Here is a 21936-nt window from a genome sequence, read left to right as displayed (position 1 = left end):
AACAATAAAATTGTGAAACTCTTAGAAGAAAACATAGGTGTATGTGTTTGTGACCCTTTCTCTGGCAATAGTTTCTTAGATATGACATCAAAAGAACAAATGAAAAAGAAAGGAATTGGACTTTACACTTCAAATCTTTGTGCTTCAAATGTCTAAAAGATGAAAAAAACCACCCAAAGATTGGTAGAAAATATTGGCAAATTTTATCTCTGCTGAGGATTTAGTATCCATAATACAGAAAGAACAATGGAAAGACAAATGACCAATTAAAACACGGGCAGAAGAGTTGAGTAGCCATTTTTCCAAGGCAGATATACATATAGATCCAATAAGCATATGAAAACATGCTCAACATCATTAGTCATTAGGGAAAAGCAAATCGAAACCACAGTGAGATTTCACTTCACGTCCACAAGTATAAGTAAAATTTAAACGGCAGTACCGAGTTTGACAAGGATGGGGAGACATCAGACTCCCCTGTACATTGCTGAGGGGCATGTAAAATGGTGCAACCACTTTGATAAACAGTTTGGCAGCTCCTCAAAAAGATTAGCATACCATTTCCACGATCCAGCAATTCCATTCCTAGTATATATGCAAGAGATTTCACACAAAAACTTGTAAACGAATGTTCATAGAGCATTATTTATAGTAACCAACAAGTGGAAACAACGTGATGAATAGCTAAATAAATGTATACCCATACAGTGGAATATTTGTTTAGCCACTTAAAAAATAATGAAGTACTAATACATGATAAAAAAAAACTGTAGTAAGTGAAAAAGTCTAGTCACAAAAGACTGTATCTTGTAGCATTCCATTTCTATGAAACATCCGGAATAGGTAAATCATAGGAATAGGTAAATCATAGAGACCCAGTGTAGAGGAGTGGCTGCCAGGGGAGAAGAGGGAGTGACTGCTAATGGTTTGGGGGTTTCTTTTATGGGTGATGATAATGTCGTAGAGAAGATAGCTGTGAGGGTTACACAACTGTTCCATATTCTAAAAACCACTGACTTGTACGCTTTAGAGGAATCAATTTCATATGTAAATTATACTTCTATTTTAAAAAAGTTTTATTGAAATACAGTTTCCTTACAACACCATTCACCTATTTGAAGTGCACAATTTCATGGTCTTTAGTATATTCACAAATATGTGTAACCATCATCATAGTCAATTTTAAGAACATTTTTCATCAGAAACTCCGTATCTTTTAGCTATCATCCCTTCTCCCTCATCATCAGAGAAATGCAAGTCAAAGCCACAATGAGGTATCACCTCACACCAGTCAGAATGGCCATCATCACAAAGTCTGGAAACCACAAATGTTGGAGAGGGTGTGGAGAAAAGGGAACTCTCCTGCACTGTTGGTGGGACTGTAAGTTGGTACAGCCACTATGGAAAACAATTTGGAGGTTCCTTAAAAAACTACAAATAGAACTACCATATGATCCAGTAATCCCACTCCTGGGCATATACCCAAAGAAAACCATAATCCCAAAAGAAACTTGTACCATAATGTTTATTGCAGCACTATTTACAATAGCCAGGACATGGAACCAACCTAAATGCCCATCAACAAATGAATGGATACAGAAGATGTGGCATATATATACAATGGAATATTACTCAGCTATAAAAAGGGATGAGATGGAGCTATATGTAATGAGGTGGATAGAACTACAATCTGTCATACATAGTGAAGTAAGTCAGAAAGAGAAGGACAAATATTATATGCTAACTCACATATACGGAATCTAAACATGGTACTGATGAACTCAGTGACAAGAACAAGGATGCAGATACAGAGAATGGACTGGAGAACTCGAGGTATGGGAGGGGGCGGGGGGTGAAGGGGAAACTGAGACGAAGCGAGAGAGTAGCACAGACATATATATACTACCAACTGTAAAATAGTCAGTGGGAAGTTGTATAACAAAGGGAGTCCAACTCGAGGATGGAAGATGCCTTAGAGGACTGGGGCGGGGGGGGGGGGGGGGGACTCGACGGGGGGGAGTCAAGGAAGGGAGGGAATACGGGGATATGTGTATAAAAACAGATGATTGAACCTGGTGTACCCCCCCCCCCAAAAAAAAAAAAAAATTTTTCATCAGAAACTGTATCTTTTAGCTATCATCCCTTCTCCCTCCACCCGTGCCCAGTCCCAAGGAGCCACTAATCTAATACTTTCTACCTTGAGAGGTTCTCCTATTCTGGACATTTCACATGAATGGAATCATATAACACACGGTCATTTGTGACTGACTTCTTGCATTTAGCATTATATTTCAAGGTTTATCTATATTGTAAGACTGATTCCCTTTTACGACCTAGTAACAGTCCTAATTGTATGCCTATACCACATCTTATTTATCCATTCCTTGACTGATGGGCATTTGGGTCATTTCCACTTTCTGGCCAGTATGACTAATGCTGCTGTGAACATTCATGTGCAGGTTTTGTTGTGGACATATTATTTTGTTTCTCTTGGGTATTTACCTAGGAGTGGAATTGGTGCGTCATATTGTAACTCTACGTTTAACTGTTTGAGACAAGGCCAAACCGTTTTCCAAAGCCTCTAGGCCATGCTGCATTCCCACCCGAAGTGTAAGAGCCTTCAGATTGCTCCCCATCCTCACCGACACTTGTTAGTATCGGACTTTTTGATTCTAGCTGTCCTAGTGGGTGTGAAGTGGTTATATTTCCATTTTATAGAAAAGGAGTGGGAGATTCCCACAGAGCTTGAGACTTTGATCTCCTGCCAAGTGCTTTCATGATTCCCATTAGTACTAGATGATTGTTTGGGTGGGAGCCTGAGCAAAAATGTGGAGGTGGCTCTGAGAATTGCGTCAACACTGCTGCATCTCAGAATACTCCAGGGCACAGGCCGGAAGCTGGGGGCAGCGTGTCCCAAGTCCTGCCATGCGTGGCTCATATCCAAAGGGAGAGATGACACCCTGTGGCAGGAGAGAAGAGGAAGAGGCAGAAAGTGCAATTTCAGGGAGCTCTGTGACAACAGAATGGTCAGGGAGCAGGAACCCAAGGAACGACAGATGGCATGGCTCTTCCATCCTAGGCAATGAGGGCCACGTGCACAGTTTCCACGAGAAGGACAGGAAGGACAGCTGATTTGGGAGGGCTGCTACCACACTGACAGTGCTTTTAAGGCTTCCTGCTAGACTGGGTGAGGAGAAAGGAAGGCAAGCCTGCTCTCAGAAGTGGTGGAGTGGGTGTGTGGAAGGAGGGCACTTGTATCTTGATGTCAGCAGGCATACTGGCTACTGCTGTGCCCAAAAAGTAGGACAGAGAAGTGGACCAGGGAGGTCCCTAGACCATGGGAGCTCCAGCTTGGGAACATCACACCCCAGGCTCAGAGCAGACCAGGGGGGTGAAAGATGGCAGGACGCACACCTGCCCAGCAGTGCCAGTCAGGACTGGGAATGCCACCCTCACTCCTGCTTAGAGCAGAAACCACAACAACTCAAAAGCCATCTCGTTCTTTGACCACATCTTACTGACCATGAGGCTGCGTCATCTCTATCTGAGTGTGGTGTGTGGTGCTTGTGTGCACGTACGTGTGTGAGTGTGTGTGTTCAGCTGCTCACCATTTTCTGGGCTCTTTGCAACCAAACTTGGATCCTGACCACCCCCCATCAAAAAGATGGCAAGACCTACATGCCAACAATCAGAAGGAGAAAAGAATTTAAAGCTACAAGTGCTGATTCCAGTGCTTTGGCGACACAGCAAGAGTGTAAGTCAACATGAAGGAATTATTTTTACTACAGCAACTGTTCTCCTGAGACTCGTTCTTCCTGTATTTAACCTTTCATTCTTGGGGTTGGAAAGAAACACACAGGAAAACCCCAGCCTCACGCTGAGTAAATTCACAGCTAAACCCGGGCACTAGTGCTGTCTTGAAACAACACAGCCACCTTCCTGTAACTGATTATTCGTGATCTCTCCTGATTAAATGCACACACTCCAAGAACCACATAATGAGGCAACAGCACTGTACATACTACGTGTGGTTTCAGTGGGAAATAAATTGCATCCAGCAGCTGATGGGAAACCATGGGCTGAGGTTGACGCGGATCACAGGAATCACTCCCATAATGAAGCCTCCTGGCCTCCTTACCCTTAGTGGGGGGAGGGGGGAAAATCTCAAAGACAGTCTTACCACACACAAAACTCTCTGGCGGCACAGAGAAGATGCTCTGGCCCTTCAGTGGCCCTGGGTGGGCACAGGTGGCCGTCACGAAGCCCTGCAGCATCCTGTCCAGCAGCCACGGGGGCAGCCACTTCAGCTGGCAGTCGCACAGGAAGCTGTCGCTGCTGATGTGGCTGAAAGCAAGACAGAAGTTCGTGGGAGGTGTGACCACAAAGAAGGGATACTCCCCCCAGTGCCTGGAATGACCCAAATCGCCTCCGATCAGGTTCTGCCGTGAAAGTCAGCAAGCGAACGGGAGACGCTTTTTCTCACAGCTCCTCTCCTGCGACCTAGAGCGGTACGTAGTCTACTTGGAGATGTGGAGAAGATGCAGCTGTGGCGCAGTGGGTTAGAGTCTGCACTGCTAACAAGCTGCAGGTGACGCTGACCTCGCTGGTCTCAGGACCACACTTCAAGTAGCAACCACCTGGAGTTCATGTGACCCTGGGGACGCTGTCTACCGGCCTCTGACCATCCAACAGCCAAGGGTAGCACAGCCTCCTCTCTGCTTTTTCCCACCCTCCTGATAAGCCACTTGGAGCGTCTAAGTTCAACCTGAGGCCCTGATCTAAATTCTGAAACACGTCCCGAGAAGGGCTTGTCTCCTGTGTGGCTGCTGTGTTTTTATCTGGCAGAACGGCATGTTTTCTGATGTCCAAATGTCGGCCTCGCCGGCGTGCTCCCCTCTTGTTTGTGTATTTATCTCCACACCAGCGCTGTTCAGGAGGCCGGCAGCCTTCAGCTCCGCTCCCTAAATAGCGCCTGTGAGTGAACTGCCCTGCCCAGGGAGCATGAGAACACACAACTTGGGTTTTGTGAGGCTCCAACCAAAACAGAGAATATTTTCTTTTTCATTTCTCAGCAACTGAGGATACGCTTTTTCAACAGAGATCGGAATCGCCATCTCAGCGGACATTCTTTCCTGAGGAGTCACTCGAAGATAAGTCAGCCGAGGAGTTGAGCTGCCCTGTTCCTGGAAGACCTCGGGCCGTGAGCTCAAGAGCGGAGGTCAGCCCGCCAAGACGACGGAGGCAGAGGCTTATTACATGGGCTTCCCTGGAATAAACTGTCCCCAGTACGTGGTGACAAAAAAGGGATGCTGGGATGCTCAGAAAGTCCAAAAATGTCACAGGGGGCCAGTGTTACAGCAATGGCCTCCTCACCCCGCCCCCCCCGCCCCATATTCTTCAGCCCTTCTGTTTCCTCTATTTCATTCTGACCTTCTTATGAGCAGGGAAACCATCAAACTAGTCAACAGCAAGGCAGAGTGAAGCTAGTGGCAGAGAACCCAGGGCTGACAGGACTACATAAAATCTGCTCTTTGCTCCTATTTCTCACTGTTCCCAAATGCGCTGGGCATTTTAACCAAATAATTTCGGGAGGTGCTTGTTTAAGACTGAAATAATTGAGCTCAAAGCCATTGTAACTGGGAGGCTTGCCCACATTAGACCTTAGCATCAGCACTAGGTTTTGTATTTGCATTTGATGGCGGTGGGGCTGTGCTTCGCGATACCTGGCAGGCTGCTCTCTTGAGGAGTTACCGTAGGTGGCGGAAGGGCCCTCACAGCTGCGTGTGAAGAAATGGCCGATTCCTACTCAGCATCTGGAGAGCTTTCCAAGACGGGCTGTGTGTGTGCTTGCTGAAAAGTCTCCCTCCAGGCACTGGAAAACTCACCAGCCCAGGGGAAGGACAGAAAGGGCCTCTCCCACTGTCAGAGGCACCTACCACTTACCATCAAGGGGGGCATCCGCTGTGCCTGCCCCTTTCTGCAGGAAGGCCTGGACACTGCACACACAAGTCTACAGGAAGACACCGGCCATCACGGGGAGACTTTAGGCCCTTACGCTGGGGACAGGGACACATTTCATTTGAACCATAGGAACAAACTGGAGAAAACAAATCTGACACGGTTGATAAATGTTTAGAAAGGGTTAAGCCTCATGTCACACATTCAGGGCATTTGCTGGCCAAGCTCCCTGGAGCATTTCACCTCCTCCTCTGCATGACACCCTCTTCACACTGAGCGGTCCAGACCTCAGAAAACAGCAGGTACTCAGAGGTGGACAGAAGGCTGTCCTAAAGAATGAGTTAGGATGAACGGGACGGAGGTAGAGAAATGGAGGCAGACAGTGGGACACTGACGTCCCCTGCTCTCACACACGCATCACCTCCGAGACCAAGCCTATCTTGAATGGCCGCATGGGGGATCGCCAGTGACCCCAAGGCTCTGCAGCTTCCTGCTGCCAACAGGCCCAGCCGTCCCAGGCTCCCGCCTGCAGCCATCCCGGCACTCCGCTGGCTTACGTCGTGCATTTTCATGATTCCAACTCCAAGTGTGTTTCCAATCATCGCTTGTGGAAATTTACCCAGAGGATGACTAAGTGCACAGCACAACCTGCCTTGATCCGATGGGGGAAGAAAATGACCCAGTGGGATTAACCATTTCTCCCATCGGAGGACTGGGCCCAGGGCCAGCCCCCGCTGGGTACATGCGGCAGCTGATGGGAAGCCCAGGCAGGGGGCCAAGGCCGAGTCTCCAGAACCACACAGGAGCATCTGGGGGTGGGCATGGGCGTGGGGACCCAAGCCCCTGGAAGGGCCCAGTTATTCCCAGCTAGAACACTGTCTCAGGAAACCTGAGTTTTCAGGGGGCCCAAAGGAAAATCTCTCCCTGTCCTGCTCTCTTTCTCTCAAAACACCCTCTTGCATTTAATGGGATCTTTTTTACTTCCAACATCATACTTGGAAAGCTTCAAAAACAGAAATGCTGGAAGAAACGCCCAGTGAACAGTCACGGACTCGCCGCTTAGATTTTACAGTCAATGTTTTGTGATACCTGCTTTATCACTTATCTATCCATGTGTATATCCTTCCACAAACTCCTGTTCTAAGATCAAGACCCTTCTGAGAAAAGGCAGGGACGCGACAGACTTGAATCTCACAGCACATTAAACGTTGTGAGGTCAGGGCCTGTCCGCCTCGCTTCCCCTCACTCACCCAGGGCAACGTCACTGGGGCCTCTTCCCGCTTTGGTTTCCGACTACGGGGACTGCATTCCCCCCACTGCCCCATTCCTACCCTCCCAGCCACCAGTGAGGGTCCACCAGGAGTGGCCTCAGGAACGAGGATGAGCTCAGGGTGCAAAGACAGCCACTGGCATGTGCGATTTTGTCAGCACTTGTGACAACCCAGAGCTGCACCTCCAGGGAACTAAACATTATGGCTCAAACTTCCTAGCTGCAGAATCTGATTCACGTACAGGAAGAACAAAGGCAGCCTGGGTGCTGCTCCCTGAATACTTCGATGAGCTTCTCTGCCAGGGACTAGGACACAGGTAAGCTCTCCTAACCCCTGTCGCCCACAGGCCCACAGGGAAAGTCAGCCGTGGCAGCACGACCACCTATGAACGCCAAGGGGGCCTTGGAAACACATGTGGGCTGGGCACTACCCCACAGTACACGTAACCATCCCACGGAGCACTCTGCCCTGCTCACAGCCCATCCAGCTCTTTAAAGAAGCCCCTCTCCATACAGGCCCTTCACTGTAAGCACCCCCAAAGGATGAAAACTTGTCCTTGACATAATTAAAGGGTTGATTATCCATTTTACAGAAGAGAGTTTGCTTCACATCATCTAGAGCAGCAGTTAGTCAACGACAGCCTGCAGGCCCACTGCCTGTTTTTGTAAATAAGAATTTACTGGCACACAGCCACACCCACTCATTTATGGATTATTTATGGCTGGTTTCTGCTACAACAGTCAAGTTGTCAAGGCAGAGGCCCTGTGGCCCAAAAAGACAATTTAACTTACAAATATAAACGATCACGATTATTAGCATAAAACAAAGCATAATGCAATTAAGGTGCTCCTTACTCTGAAATTTTCTACTCATGTCAATCTGGGGCCACAGAATCCCAGATACTTACAGCTCTTTAAGATTTTTCATCTTCACAAAGGCATCAAACTGAACAGATCTGATTGCATTCTCTCCAAGGTTCCTGAAAGAGAACATTCTTTACTCAGGTGAAGAAACTCCAGGTATCCTTCACGTCAGCCACGTGTTTAAGCCCAGATGCTCAGGGATCTCTCCTGATAGCCCTGGCTTCGCTGATGAGTTACAGGCACTAGCCAGACAACCACGTCCTGTCCTAAGGTCCCGTAAGTGGCTACTGTTTCACCTACACTGACACAAGCACCCGGGATAACAACAACTCGGGAACAAGCCAGCCTCAAGGGCAGCATCAAAGCTAAGCCAATACCTGCTCAGCAAGTCAACAGGAAAACTTTCCCAACAGAATTGTGGTCGCACTTGATTCGAAGACAAAATAAACTTAAGAAACAAGTACTAGACGCATCCACCTCAGATGGTGACCCACAGACGTTTCAGGGCTGGCTCTGTCCTCTTCCTCCAGGGCTCTTAGAGGCGAACACACCAGAAGGCACCTCCCAGCTAAACCCAACTGCCGAGCCGCTTTAGCAGGATAAAAGGTCCTGGAGGAAGCAGAAGGGAGCCCTGGGTCCTGGCAGGCGCCAGGCACTAGGGAGGCGAGGCAGGAGGTTATTTATCTGAACACCGAGGGCCCGTGTGTTCTCTAGCCGCTCCTGGCATAGGCAAAATGAAGGCCACAGTTGAAGCTGACTTATAATGAGAGGGAAGCAGCTGGCGTTTCCAAATAGCCTGTTTCTGGGTTTACAAGGATGAGATTAAACTGCTCGCAGACTTCCCTGGCAGCTGCGTTTGGCAGGCCTGTGGGTCAGGGAAGGTCTGGCAAGATACTCACAGGTGCTCCAGGCCTTCCAGCCCCGAGAATGCTCTCTTAGCCACGGACTTGATCTTGTTTCCAAACAGAGTTCTGCAGTTTCCAAACATCCAGAAACAGAGGAGGGGTGGGAGCGGGAGGGAGAGTGACAAGTGGGTAGAGGGGAGGAGAAAGAGAACACACAATTAGGGTGGTGCTATCTGATAAGTCTGTCCAGGGAGAGGCAGGTGGAAATCGGACCTGTGTTGAGATTATGCATCTGAGGTATGCGGGCCTTCCCCCTTCTGAAATGAGATACTTGTATCTTTGTTAGAATTTAACCATGATGACAGGTAGGAATTCCAGGCACTGTCTCACCAAAAAGGCCCCGTGCAGTGTTAAGTGGAAATCACCCCGTCCAGCCCGGGCTGTCTCTCTCTCAGGACCACCCGAGGGGGAGTGAGGTGGGGGGAGTGCAGGCACAGTCCCTTGGTGGGGAGGGACTCATCACTGCTCCAGTGAGAGCAAGCGGAGTCAGAGAAGAGTGACAAAACCTCTGGGAACTAAGAACTACCACTCACTTCTGAAAACTGCCTTCTGGGGATAAAGGTCCCCAAAGGTGGCAAGAGGAGGACAGGACAGTGGGCCTCCACTGAGCTGGCCCCCCAGCTCCGGGGCAAACGCTGGCAGCCAGCATGCTGCCACGGTACACTGCACCCCTGCCTGCGAGAAGCCCCTCAGCTCTTCAGCAAGAGCCCAGGTTTTAAATGATGCCAATGGTCCAAGGTTATTAAATTCCAGATAGGTCCGCAAAGGTCAGCCCCCAAGGTTCTCTAATGCCTATATCCGGACCGCCTACCCATGAGAAGAGGGTCCCTCTTCCAGAAAATTCCAATCTCAATCTCAGCAGTGACCGTCAAGAGTTTTCTTAGAAACCCAAATCTGGCCCCTGCAATACCACATGGAGGAAACAAATGCTTCTTCCACGGGCTGTGTCGTCCAGAGCGAGGTCTGTGTCTGGACTTGGGGTGTGGGGTGGGGTGGCACCCAGACTGGCTGGACATTGGGAAAGAAAAGCATCAAGGTTCCAGTTTTCCTTCCTTGTTATCAGATGCTCTGATGAGAGCCTGCCAAGGAGCTCCCTCTAGCCGCTGCTGGCACAGGAAACTGCCAGCGAGCACCGGAGGTGATGTCGACCAGCACGGGGCTCTCTGCCTGCGGTGTCCACCGGGATTCTCCAAAGGGCAGGTTCAGCATGGCAGCGTGCTGGCAGTCCACTCCTGGGAAGTCCCAGAACCGCAGGTGTGGGCCAGGGACTCCCAGGCACCAAGTGCAGGTCGTCAGGGCCGAAAGCTTGAGAGAACGCAGGCCAGCCCAGCTGGTCACCAAGAGGGGGAGTTCCTTGTCTAGATCCCACGCAGAATCAGGGGAAAGATCTCAACTAAAGGCCAGCTCTACCTTCAGACCTGCGTTAAGAAGGGACCCACAGGGGAAAACAGCAAGCATCAACCCCTCCTTGAAAAGAGGGAAGAAAAGAAACACCAACCTTAAAGAGAACCAAAGATGGCAGGGCAGCCTGGCACCGCCTGTCACGTGGGCCCCGAGCTTCCACCTAATTGCAAAGCGCTCCTGAGGCCATGCAGGCAAGGGCCAGGAGGTTTCCTCCAGGGGACAGGATCACACACACAGTGGACCCAGCCCTCGCCAGGGAACACAGGAAGCGGCGCTGCCGCCACCTGCTCCTGGGCAGCTGGACCACGGGCTGCCCCTCCCCCAGGGCATCGGGACAGGCCCCTCCTCCCAAGTCCTTGGCTGATGCAGCCCCGCCAGGAACTCTGAGCTCGGCGCTCAGACAAAGCAGCTCTGTCCCCTGCCTCCTGAGCGTAAAGCAGCACAAAGGCCAGAGAACCCTCTGCCTTTTCCTTCTCTGGGAGGCAGTCTGCACGGATGTGAAAACAATCTCATCCTGGAAGAGTTTCCACAACTGCTCTCCGTCTGAAGCTTTTATTCTAGAATAAATAAATCCCACACCCAGAAGCCCAGTGGCCGTGCTAACTGGGGCGCGCGCGCCGCAGGCCGAGTCCAGCCAGCTCCAGCCCCCGGGGCACCGAAGCCCGGCACTTCGCAGAGAGCTGCCAACCTCTCACTCACTCAGGTCGCCCAGGCCGCGTCACCGCGGGCTCCAGGTCCTAGCAAAACGTCGTGAACTGTTCAGTGAGATCTCCCGTAAACGAGATCCAGGAAAAAGGCTGGGCTTTATTTCATCCATTAAATATTAGTCACGTTGACCTCTTTTACAACGAGGGCAGGCTGTTATTTCTAATGGTGACAATAGCAATAAAACAAATTCTCAAATTCTCAATTATTCAGGGGCTAATCATCCCGCTGGTGGATTAAAATAGGTCCTCACGTTCCCCAGCAGACATCTGCGGGTGGGGGCCGGGGCTCGGCTAGCAGACTGTGGTTCCAATAAGAGGCTGCTGTGTGGGAAGAGGAGAGCTGGGGCTGTGAGCCGGGGGGACCGCTGAACGTGGCTGCCCCTGATTGAGGCTCCCAAGAAGGGACAGCGGGTCAGATGACCCCCGCACCATCGACCTAGAGCAGACGGCGACCCTGGGAACCACCTATCAAGTCCTTTCCCTCAACCCAGCCAAGGGCCTCCCGGCTCCTGTCGCCTTCACCCCACGAAGACTGAAGGGCACAGGCTGCTGCTGTGTCTCTCAACCACCTGCCCCCAGGAATGCCATGGAGAGAGCTGGAACCACGGTGCCTCCCCGTCGAACACACGTGGCCAAACGCTCCTCTCTGAGGCTGACTTGTGCTCCAGAAACCCTCCCTTCCCTCCTCACGTGCGATGAGCTCGCCTGGTGGGCCCCCAGCAGGTGTTCCATAAACATTCTGGAAGGGGGGCCGTCGGGTGGGCGATGTAGTAACGCCCTGCCAGGAAGCTCTGGAGTGAGGAACCACCCCAAACGGCTGTGTTTAGCAGCTGGAAAAATGAAGGGCAGGGCAGGCTTCACAGAGGGACGCCTTTTATGGCTCTGCTGCTCACTTGTTCCTTTCTTGGAAAACGTTTTAATTTCGGTCTGGCCTTGGGCACAGCAGGAAGGACCCCAGGTCCTTGATGAAGGGAGTGCAGGCCATACAGTGTGTCCACCTTCCCTTCCAGGGAGGTCCCTGACCTCCGCCCCTCAGGTGGTTCCATGGCGGAAGCAGCCAGGTCCAGGGACCCGGAGCCCCGCCAGCAGCCCCACAGGGTGGACAGCGGCTCTAGAGGGACGGCCCTCCTCATGCTGACACCTCTCCACCTTCTAGTAGATCCAACGGGCTCGCCAGTGGACCACTCAAATGGGGCCATGTGGTGTCACGGCCACGTCGCAGAGCATCCCGGCAGTGCTCTGGGGAGACCAAAGCAGCACGCGTTCCTCCCCATTTGATGAATGGTGATTCAACACTATTAGCAAATAGGAAGGCGGCTCCGGGCTGGACACAGGCTGGTTTGTGCAGAACCAGAAGCCTGGTGCCCCCGAGGGCCAGGCACATGTTGCAAGGTGGTTAGAGCCTCCATGGGCCACGCACAGTGGTGTTCAACGAGAGCTGTGCACCAGGATCGCAGGAAAGCATTGGCTTTCCTTTCCCCCTCGTAGCGTGGAAGGCTTGACACACCATCATAGGCAGATGGGAAAGTGTCGTGAGCCCCATGTGCCCGTCACACAGCCACAACCATCACCTAATGGTGCCAATCCTGTTTCACCTCTGCCCACTTTGCATTCCCCACCTGGGCTGGACCCCAGGGAATCAGCATCACACAGTTTTCTCCTTTTACTCCAGGAGAGGATTTTTTTTTCTTTTGCAACAGAACCATGATACCATCCCACGTAAGTAACTGACTGCATATGTTTAACCATATGAAGGAATTGTCGTCATTGTCCCAATTTTCCCCAAATGTGTGCATGTCTCTGTATTTTGGAAAAGCCTACAAGAGCCTCCGGGCCCAAGATCCTGATCAGTGGGGCTGGGCGTGAGGAGACTGGGCACTGTATTTTGCAGATCAGCGTGAACTCACTGCTTCCAAGCAGCTCAGTGAAAGCAAGGGATACAGGCACTCATGCTTAGTCCTTGTGACTTTACACAGGACTGTCACCCTAGTCCAGCAGGGCAGAGTAGCACACGCTGTGGACCGGACAGTAGGCAATTAGGAAGGAGGTTCCAGGCTACAGACACAGGCTGGTGTATGCAGAACCAGAAGCCCCAATGACCCCGACGGTCACCGCCCCTCACCTGGCAGGGAAGAACCTCCTGGAGACCACGACACCCAAGAACTGGCTCCAGATTCCACCACAGGGACAGGCCCCCCCCAAAAACCCCACCCTCACCTATCCCTGAGTCACGCTGGAGCAGAGTGAGGCACCAAAGATGAGGCTGGCGCTGAAGGGCTGCTCAGGTGCCCACCAGCCCAGCCCCCACCTCCCAGCAGCTGCATCCCGAGCTTAGGGCTCCTCTGGTCAGTGACAGGCCTCTGTCCCATTCTGTCATGCTGTCTGAGCTCTTCCCAAGCTCGCTGGGTAAAGGGCCCAGGAGGTGGGAGAGAAGGGAGCATATTTTTAGGGGAGAAAAAGAAGGCTGACAGGCATTGTTGACCCACTATCAGAACACAGGAGCCTTAAGAAGAGACAGAATCCTCTGACAGCCACAACAGCTGATACTTACAACTCCCAGAGTATCAAAAGCGTGAAAAACCCCATTTTTCAAAACAAATTAGAAACGTTCACTCTCCAGAAAGACCCTCCCACCACAGGCTCCTTTCCTGGAGCCTCGCCTTCCACTGCTGCTTTCAAAATATTTACTTTACACTCGTGCTCTGCTTGGCTCGCCATCACCAAAACAGGCTGGGAGAGACGGAGCCGCGACCGCCTCTGTCTTATCCCCCTCCAAACCCTCCCCCCGAGCAGTGAGTAAACAATAGTTCCCACCCCCACGCCTACATGTTCCTTGGGAGGCAGCTGTAAAAAGTGCTGGTGAGATGTAGAAAGAGGGTAGAACGAGGAGGGTACGAGGTGGGCTTCAGGGCCACATAGGCCCTGCCACCCACCAGCTGTGTCATATTGGGCAAAATCCCTTCCCCTCTGCTTCCTCAACTACAGAAAGCACACATAACACAGCCTGGCCTCCTGAGATAGTCAGATGTGACACACCTACACGCCTCGCAAATTCTAGGAGCTCAGAAAAACAAACCCCAAACACCAGAAACTTGAAAAAAAAAAAGCTACTGTATTACCCTTGGTAATGATTGTTTCTGTTTGAGATTATGATTGACAACAAAAAGACTGCCTGAAGACTCAAAAACTATCAAGAGTTACTTGGCTTTAGATGTTTCCAGAAATTGAGTAAGAGGGAAAGACTCTGTTGAGCAAAGAACAACAAAAAAGTTGGCTGTTTTCATGTCCGTCAAGAACTGAACGGGAGAGAAGATCCAATGGGCCTCTAAACACCAGCTCTTTAGCCCCAAAGGAACCAACACCCAGGGCAGCAATGAGATGGCGGGGCAGAGAGAGGTTGGGATGTCTTCTGCTCTCCTTTTCAGACTTTCCTTCCCAAAACAAAAGAAGATACATGTGCCAGCGCCACCCCCGCCCCGAGGTGGGCCCAGAACAAAGGCGGCATGGGGGGCCCGTGGAGCCGTCTCCTGTGCACCAGCCCCACACATCTTCCAGCGCCCAGGTACTCACAGCTTGCTGAGGCTATCAAGCCCCGTGAAAGCGCCACTGGTGTCCTCAATTGTCCCTGAAATCTCGTTGTGGTCCAGATCCCTAGGGAGGAGACAGAGAGAAAGCTCACCATTTAGTCTGCAGTGGGAAGAGAGACTCACACCCATTCTGCAACCCTGAAGCTCAGAACACCTCAGTGCGTTCTAGGTGCCCAGACTGAATGTCTGGTTAGACCACTGAGACACCCTGCCGTGCGGCCTGACTTTCTCAGCCTCTCAACACAGTGGACACGGGCCTCTACCAGCAGCTTTTGGCTCCATGTGCTGCTCCCCAGTGGGCTGAGGCCAGCCCCAGGGGAAGGGGTGCAGACAGCCCCGCAAGAAAGCCTGCTTTGGTTCCCACCTCCAAAGAGTGCTCTTGAATGAGTCTGAAAGTGAATGAGTCTGAAAGGTTCCCTAATCTGCTTTCACACCAACCAGGGTCCCTTTCCTGGACTTGACCAAGAAACAGCAGAAGGCACGCGGAGGAAAGGACTGGGAAGAGAGGCCCCGGCACAGGGCCCTCCCTGAGGCCACCTCCAGGCTGGCAAGTGGGTTTGGCGCCCAGACTCCTTTCTCCCCCGCCAGGGCCTGCACAGGTGCTGACTCCCAGCCAGGGACGACATCTGGGTGCTGAGTCAGACTTGTGACCCACTTGCCAGGACCGGAGGATGAAGCCAACTTTTCGGCCCAGTCTCCTCCCAACAGCACACATCACAAGGCCAATGACTCAGCTTCCTCCCCCGGCTTCCAGGGGCAGGTCACTGCGCCAAGTGAGACACCCCACCTGGCGACCAGGCCCCCGTGCTGCCCCAGGTCGGCCCTCTCCAACTTTCCACAAGGTCCCACACCTTCCCCTCCTGAGCCCCGGCAGACGCGAGCCCGGAACAGAAAGGGATGCTGCTCTTGGCTCCTGTGAGAGCCAGAGGGGAGGGGAGCTCAGACCGTGGAGTGAAATGCTCACTGTGACCTTTATTTTACAGCCGGAAGCTCAGAGAGCCGAGATCCTGAGGCTGGAAGGGCCTCCTCCTTTCATCGGGTTCCTCCCTATTATCTTCATCCTGAAGTACCCGGGACCCTGGGCTGCGGCTTTGTTGCCTGTCCCCCTGCTCTGAGCCCTGGCTGCCAAAGTTTTTCTCTTTTCTCTGGCCCGCTCAAGTCTGAACGTCCCGGCCTTGTCACTCAGCACTGCCAGGGCTCGGAGGCTGACCTCGGCTTGAATAGCCTGGCGTCCGGGCTCTTTCTCACTCCCCAAAGATGGCCCAGCGTGAAAGCTTTCTCTGCCCTCTCTGCCAGCTGCAAGTGCATAGGCCTGCCTCCCCATCATGCCAGAACAGGCCGCTTTTTCTGCAGGGGGCATGCCTGGGAGGGAGGCCTTGCAACCCATGGCCACTGCTTGTTGAAATCCAGATGCCCCCCTTTATGGCTGGTTGTTCTCTGTTGCCTGGAAGTTCTTGGAAGCCAAGCACTGAAAAATGTTAAGTCCCAAAAGAGCACCCTGCAAGCAACTTCTGGCAACTCCCTCCACCTCACAGGGAACTTAGAGGGAAGTGACATGATCATCTCCATTGTGTTAAATGACCCTAAAAAGGCTCAGGGAGAGACACAGGATTCCCTGATCACCTCTCCTGGAAACGGGCATCCTGGACGCAGGGTATATGCTGAAGTAGTTGAGATGCTAGCCCAAGACATGAACCTTAGTATTGCCCTGACTCAGATAAAAATACTCAGGACTGAAAAATGGAAGTCGCAGCGGGAAGGCTTGGGATGGGAAAGATGGCCCCACGGCTGCTGGCCCGGGGAAGCTTTCCCACAGCAGGGCCCCGCATCCAGCCAAGCGCACAGTGGCAACCAGTGCCTAGTGATGACAGTTTTTTTGAGTCGCCATGACTCTAGGCACCAGTCTGGGGGAGAATGAGGCACATTCTTCTCTGCTCAACCAGCTCTTTTTCGATTTATTACATGAAAGTTTGAGACTCTGCACACATCACAGATCAGCTTTGGATCTAATTCTGACTCGAGATCAGTGAGAAGGAAATGCAAAGAAACAGTCTGTTTTCTCTGTTCTGCTCTCCCACCAACCCAATGGGGAAAGACGTACAAGATGCGCAGGCTTTTGAGTCCCCGGAAGGCGCCTTCCGCAATGTGACTGATGGAATTGTGGCTGAGGCGCAGGATGCTCAAGCTACTCAGGTCAGCCAGGCTCTCCTCGTCTAGCCGGGTCAGATTATTGAAGGACAGGATCCTGAGGAAGGGGAGGGGAAAGCAAACATCACCATCAGGTTGCACGGCATTGTCCTCCCTCCCTCACCTCTCCTGAAGTGGAACCATGCTCGGCTAGTCACCTGGGTCCCAGTGGGAAGGGACACGCCCATAAGAATCCCAAGGGCAAAATGGTCTCACAGCTAGAAACCCACCAGGGCCTGATACCCATATAGTTTGACTCCTGCAAAGAGGTCTGTAAACTGTGAGCACTACACAAGGTCATACAGCAAAGAACCACAAGTCCCCAACCCCTTCATGCACCTGTTGTCCACGGCTGGTCCTGATTCAGGCCATGAAAGACCTCTCATGGCTGTGGCCTGAGACTCTAGTCAGGACCCCAGCAGGCTCTCACACTGAGCAAGGGAGCCGCACAGGCTCCTGACATCGGCCAGCAGAGGGCACCACTAGCCACTGCCTGGAACAGGCCTTCCTCGTTGAACTGCAGGCCTTACCTGGGCGGCACCCACGGGGACCAGAGTCTCCTGTCCAGGCTTCCTTGTCCTCACCCAAGCCAGACTCTTAGCATGATCCCCCTACTGTAAGCAGCTCAGGAACACACACCCCAGTCACACGCCTTCTCTGAGTATCAGAATCAAACCTTCCTTCCTCCCAGCACGCTCCCTGCATCTCTGACATAGCCCTGAGTTGGTTACTTAGCATATTAGTCATCTATCCTCGAAAAATGGGAATTCTGGGCTGGGGCAGGAGGAAGGAAAATAAATTCAGAGAAGATTAGTAAGTTTGTAAAGGCAGCAGCGAGTGACAGTTTTTCTCTCCTGGAGAAATAACTCATGGTATCTGTCAGTTGCAGAGACCTGGCAGGAGATCAAAATCACATCCTCACCTGCAATTAAAGAATTTAGCTTAAAGGAGGGGCGGGACACACACGTGGAAAGCAACCCTAAATCTGGCTCCAAGGTTACCTGGGTGTCAGGCAAAGTGCTAGGCTGGTCAGGGCACACTCCCTGACCTTCTCTGCCCCTCTGAAGGGCACAGAAGGCAGCCGGAGCAGGGCACAGGCAGTGTGTCCCTAAACACCTCTGCCTCGGCACCAGGGTGCACACAGTCTCCACGATTCAGAGGGTGGCTCCTCGCCCCTGCAAGTGCACAGGCTCGGGGGGCTGAGAAGACCTCTCCTGCTTCCCCATGGCTCCCAGGCCTAAACAGAGGAAAACCATGGGTCCCAGGAGTTCCCTAGTGGGGTTTCGGCCCGAGTGAAGAGCCTTTCAGAAGCCATCCCGTGCCACGTGAGAATACTGTGCAGCTGCACTGCCTGGAAGGGTCAAGAAGCTAAACCCAAAAGGTCCTCACTCACACACACACACACACACACACACACACACACACACACACACTCACACTCCAAGGAAAGCCAGCCCCAGCAAAGAGGCGGGGCTATTGATTTTTGTATGAGGTAATGATGGACTCACTGAAATATAAACTCCAGGTCAGTGCGGGGCGGGTGGCGGGGAGAAGACGAGAACGTGGATGAATAGATAAAAACACTAGCTGCGAGACTCCACGCTAAGTTTAAATGTGCCCTTAAGTTTGCCTGGTGAGGTCAAGAAACAGACAAGAAAGACAAGCTTGGCACTCGTAATCATTCACTTCAGTGGGCGAATCTTTTCCTACAGTCAAGCCTAGAAAACAAGAAAACCCACTCAAACTCTATCTCTAAAAAAATTAAAGAAACCTGGACTATACTAGAACTGAGAAACCCTGAACATATTAAATGGAAATGAAAACCATGGTTAGGAGCTGCTTTTTTTCCTCCAGAAAACCCCCAATCTTCTAGACACGGAGTAAAAACAAAGGGACATGACTGTCCACGAAGTCCCTGGCAATGCTACTTTCATGATCAACGACCCGCCAGGACACAGCAGGATAGCCCAGGCCCCAGGCCCTCCCTGCCCAGGAGACAGCCTGTCACTGCGGGTGTCAGGAAACGTGGGTGCCAACTCAGGGGATCCCAGTCCCAGCCTGGAGCCCCATGGGGGAAATCTGTTTAAGTGACGTGTAAGCACACGGTCCATCAGCATGGGAGTCTCACTACCAGGCCAAGGGAACACAAAGCAGGGGAGGGGAAGGACCAGGTGCCTGGGCCACTGTCAAGGGAAGGAAGACAGAAACGACGCGCACGCAGAAATTCTCCCACTGTCAGTGTGTTGCCATCTCTCGGGTTCACTGTCCTTTCTGTGTCTGAGCCCCAATACAAGCACACCTCGTTTTACTGTGCTTTGCGGATATTGCATTTATTTTTAAACAAATTGAAGGTTTTGGCAACCCTGTGTAGTCATATGATAGCACTTTATTAGCAATACAGTATTTTTTAATTAAGGTCTGTACGTCATTTTTTAAGACATAGTGCTACTGCACACTTAACAGACTACAGTACTGCATAAAGATATTTTTCTATGCACTGGGAAGCCAAACAGTGACTTGCTTTACTGAGGTGGTCTGGAACTGAACGTGCAGTATGTCACTGAGGTCTGCCTGTAGCCCCTCTCACGAGAAAAACACGTTACGTGGTGCAGCCATTCGTGGACAGAAGCTCTCACAACAGCCGCCCTTTGACAGCAGCCCCTGCTAACCTGAAATGGGGCGTAGAGCGGAGATGAGGTGGGAGTCAGGCTCCGGCGTCTGGGGTCTGTGGGGCCTCTGGCTCCCGCTCCACAACAGACCCCCAACTACCCCAAGCCCGCTGTGCCGTGGGATGTGCGGCCCAGGGCTCCCCGGGCTCTGGAGGAGTCACCTCCCAGCCATGTCTGCAAACACCCGCAGAGCAGGGCGGGGACACTCACAGCTCGTGCAGCTTCTGGCAGAAGCTCCAGCCGTCACGGTGGATCCGGGAGATGGAGTTGTTGCCGAGGTGGAGCTGGTGCAGGGCCGTGAGGCCGTAGAGCGAGCCGCTGTTCACCTCCGCCAGGCTGTTGTACTCCAGGTGCCTGCAATGACGGCCACACGCGTGGGGTGAGCACGGACTCCTGCGGGCTCACACACGCACACACCCACCCACCCAACGGAGAAGGAGCGGCTCCCCGGCATCACACCTGATCGGCCCCAAGGATCCGACAGCAGTGCTGGAGAGACTGGGGGAGGCATTGGGGCACCTGCACATGCGTGTGCACACCTTTCTGTGGGGGGGGGGGGGGTACAAGACAGGCAAAGCAACGCAGACAGCGGCGAGGACCCAGGCCGACCGAGAGCGCTCAGAGGTCAAGGAAAGCTTCCTAGAAGTGACCTTTTTAGCCGAGTACAAGTGAGCCAGTACACACGTGGGCAGAGAAGCTCTGAGCAGAAGGCAAAGCCCATTCAAGGAAGAGAAAGGAGAGGTAAGGAGGTAGCTCTTATCATTATCCCCATCTTACAGATGAGGAAACTGAGGCTGAGAGAAAAACTGGGTAACCTAAGACTCATTTCACAGCTCAGCCGTAGTGAGGGGCCAGAATTCAAACCCAGGCCTGGCTAACCAAGCCTGGGCTCTGGACCACTGCACCAAGAGACACATTCTGAGCTCTGAGGTCAAACTACTGGGATTTAATTCTCAATTCTGCCACCTGGTTGGCTGAAGGAGCCTGAACAGCCACAACGTGGAGATACCCAAGAAGTACGGACTCCACAGGCCTGTGCTGAGAAGGAAGAAACGCAGGGAGAATTTCAGCATCGTGCTGAGAACTGAGCTTCTGCTAAAGTTCGTTAAGTAGGGGCCTCACTACTATCCTGCTTCTCGACCCTGCACAGCCGGGCCACAGACGACTCCGCCCCACAGGACCGGCCTCTTGAACAGAAGCTACGTCAAATGCGGCTCCATGTTCAACATTACAAGGGCTTCGGGCAACCAGGTTTCACTTTTATCTATCGTCCTTTTTCTGCCTCTGCTCAAAAGGTTAGCCCTTAATTTATAAATAACCTCTAGGTTATTTATAAAGGCAACTCTTTCTTCACCCTCAATGTGTATGAATTCATTCAACATAAAACCCAAATGGCAGGTGCTAAGAATAAGAACTCCTTGTTCTTCTGAGAATTCTGACTCCCAGCCCACCCAGCACATGCATTACCACCTGAGTTCCAAAGTCCAAAATGACAGTTTTAAGGATGTCAAGGAAAAGTGTTCTCAAATATGTAAAAACAGAGGCAGAGCCAAGCAAAGGTGAACAACAAAGAGAAGGAGAAGCAAAACAGCAGTGCTGAGGCCGTCATTTTACAACGTGTGTGTGTGAGTGTGTGTGTGTGTGTGTATGACAGTGTGTGTGTGAGAGTGTGAATGAAGGTATGCCCACTGAGAGATGCTCTTGAAAATGAGGACGGCATTGATGGAGAGAGAGTTGATCGAACTGGACCTGGAGTTTTTGGCTCTTGTTCCAGTTGCAAAGATAACTGATAAAAGACATAAACGGAGTGATGTAACTTGCAGAGACTGGAAGGGTGTGGGGGTGTCTTGAGCAAGTTAAATCACTGACCATAAAGCAAAAAATCTCACGTTGACACATTAAGATATGAGTGTATTAACTTGGAATTAACCACCATCAAAACTACAAATAGAAAAATACAGAAAGGGAATGATTAGAAGTGACTGCCTGCCTCCTGGGAGTGGAACTGGGGGAAAGAGAGAATGGGGGCTGGTGGGCGGGGGCAACGGCTGCTTTTCTTTACTATCTGACTTTGCTCAACTATGAGTATACATTTCTTTTGATTAAAAATAAGCAAATTTAAATGTTTAAAAATTGAAGCTCAGTAACTGCCTTGTCTGCCCTCCTCTGGATGCTTTTCTGTTCCTCCGTAGGCAGGCGAGCCCAGCGATGGTCCACATCTGGCTGGAGCAAGTGCTCCCTTGATAAAAGTGGAACATCTGCAGTGAGTGGCTTGATGAGCTCACGAAACATAAATAAATCTCTCAGGATGAACTATACATTTTTGGCCCACCTGCACATCAAGAAAGACTGTCAAACCTGAAGCGGTGAGAGAGGGAACTTCCT

General features: G+C 51.6%; 1 protein-coding gene across 2 annotated transcripts in view; it reads right to left on the bottom strand.

Annotated features, from left to right (window-relative positions):
* The window catches only part of LRIG1 (leucine rich repeats and immunoglobulin like domains 1), a 117555-nt gene that overhangs the window by 12658 nt on the left and 82961 nt on the right, over positions 1-21936 (bottom strand). For both annotated transcript variants that reach the window (XM_057705087.1, XM_057705088.1), the window contains 6 exons: positions 19762-19905; positions 16797-16940; positions 14679-14759; positions 8992-9063; positions 8137-8208; positions 4181-4344 (listed from right to left, as the gene is read on the bottom strand). In XM_057705087.1, coding sequence (XP_057561070.1) covers positions 4181-4344; positions 8137-8208; positions 8992-9063; positions 14679-14759; positions 16797-16940; positions 19762-19905 — 677 coding nt within the window. The remainder of the gene's footprint in view (positions 1-4180; positions 4345-8136; positions 8209-8991; positions 9064-14678; positions 14760-16796; positions 16941-19761; positions 19906-21936) is intronic.

Source organism: Hippopotamus amphibius, chromosome 13 (genome assembly GCF_030028045.1).
Source record: "Hippopotamus amphibius kiboko isolate mHipAmp2 chromosome 13, mHipAmp2.hap2, whole genome shotgun sequence".
Lineage (NCBI taxonomy): Eukaryota > Metazoa > Chordata > Mammalia > Artiodactyla > Hippopotamidae > Hippopotamus > Hippopotamus amphibius.
This window is presented reverse-complemented; position numbering and strand designations above follow the sequence as displayed.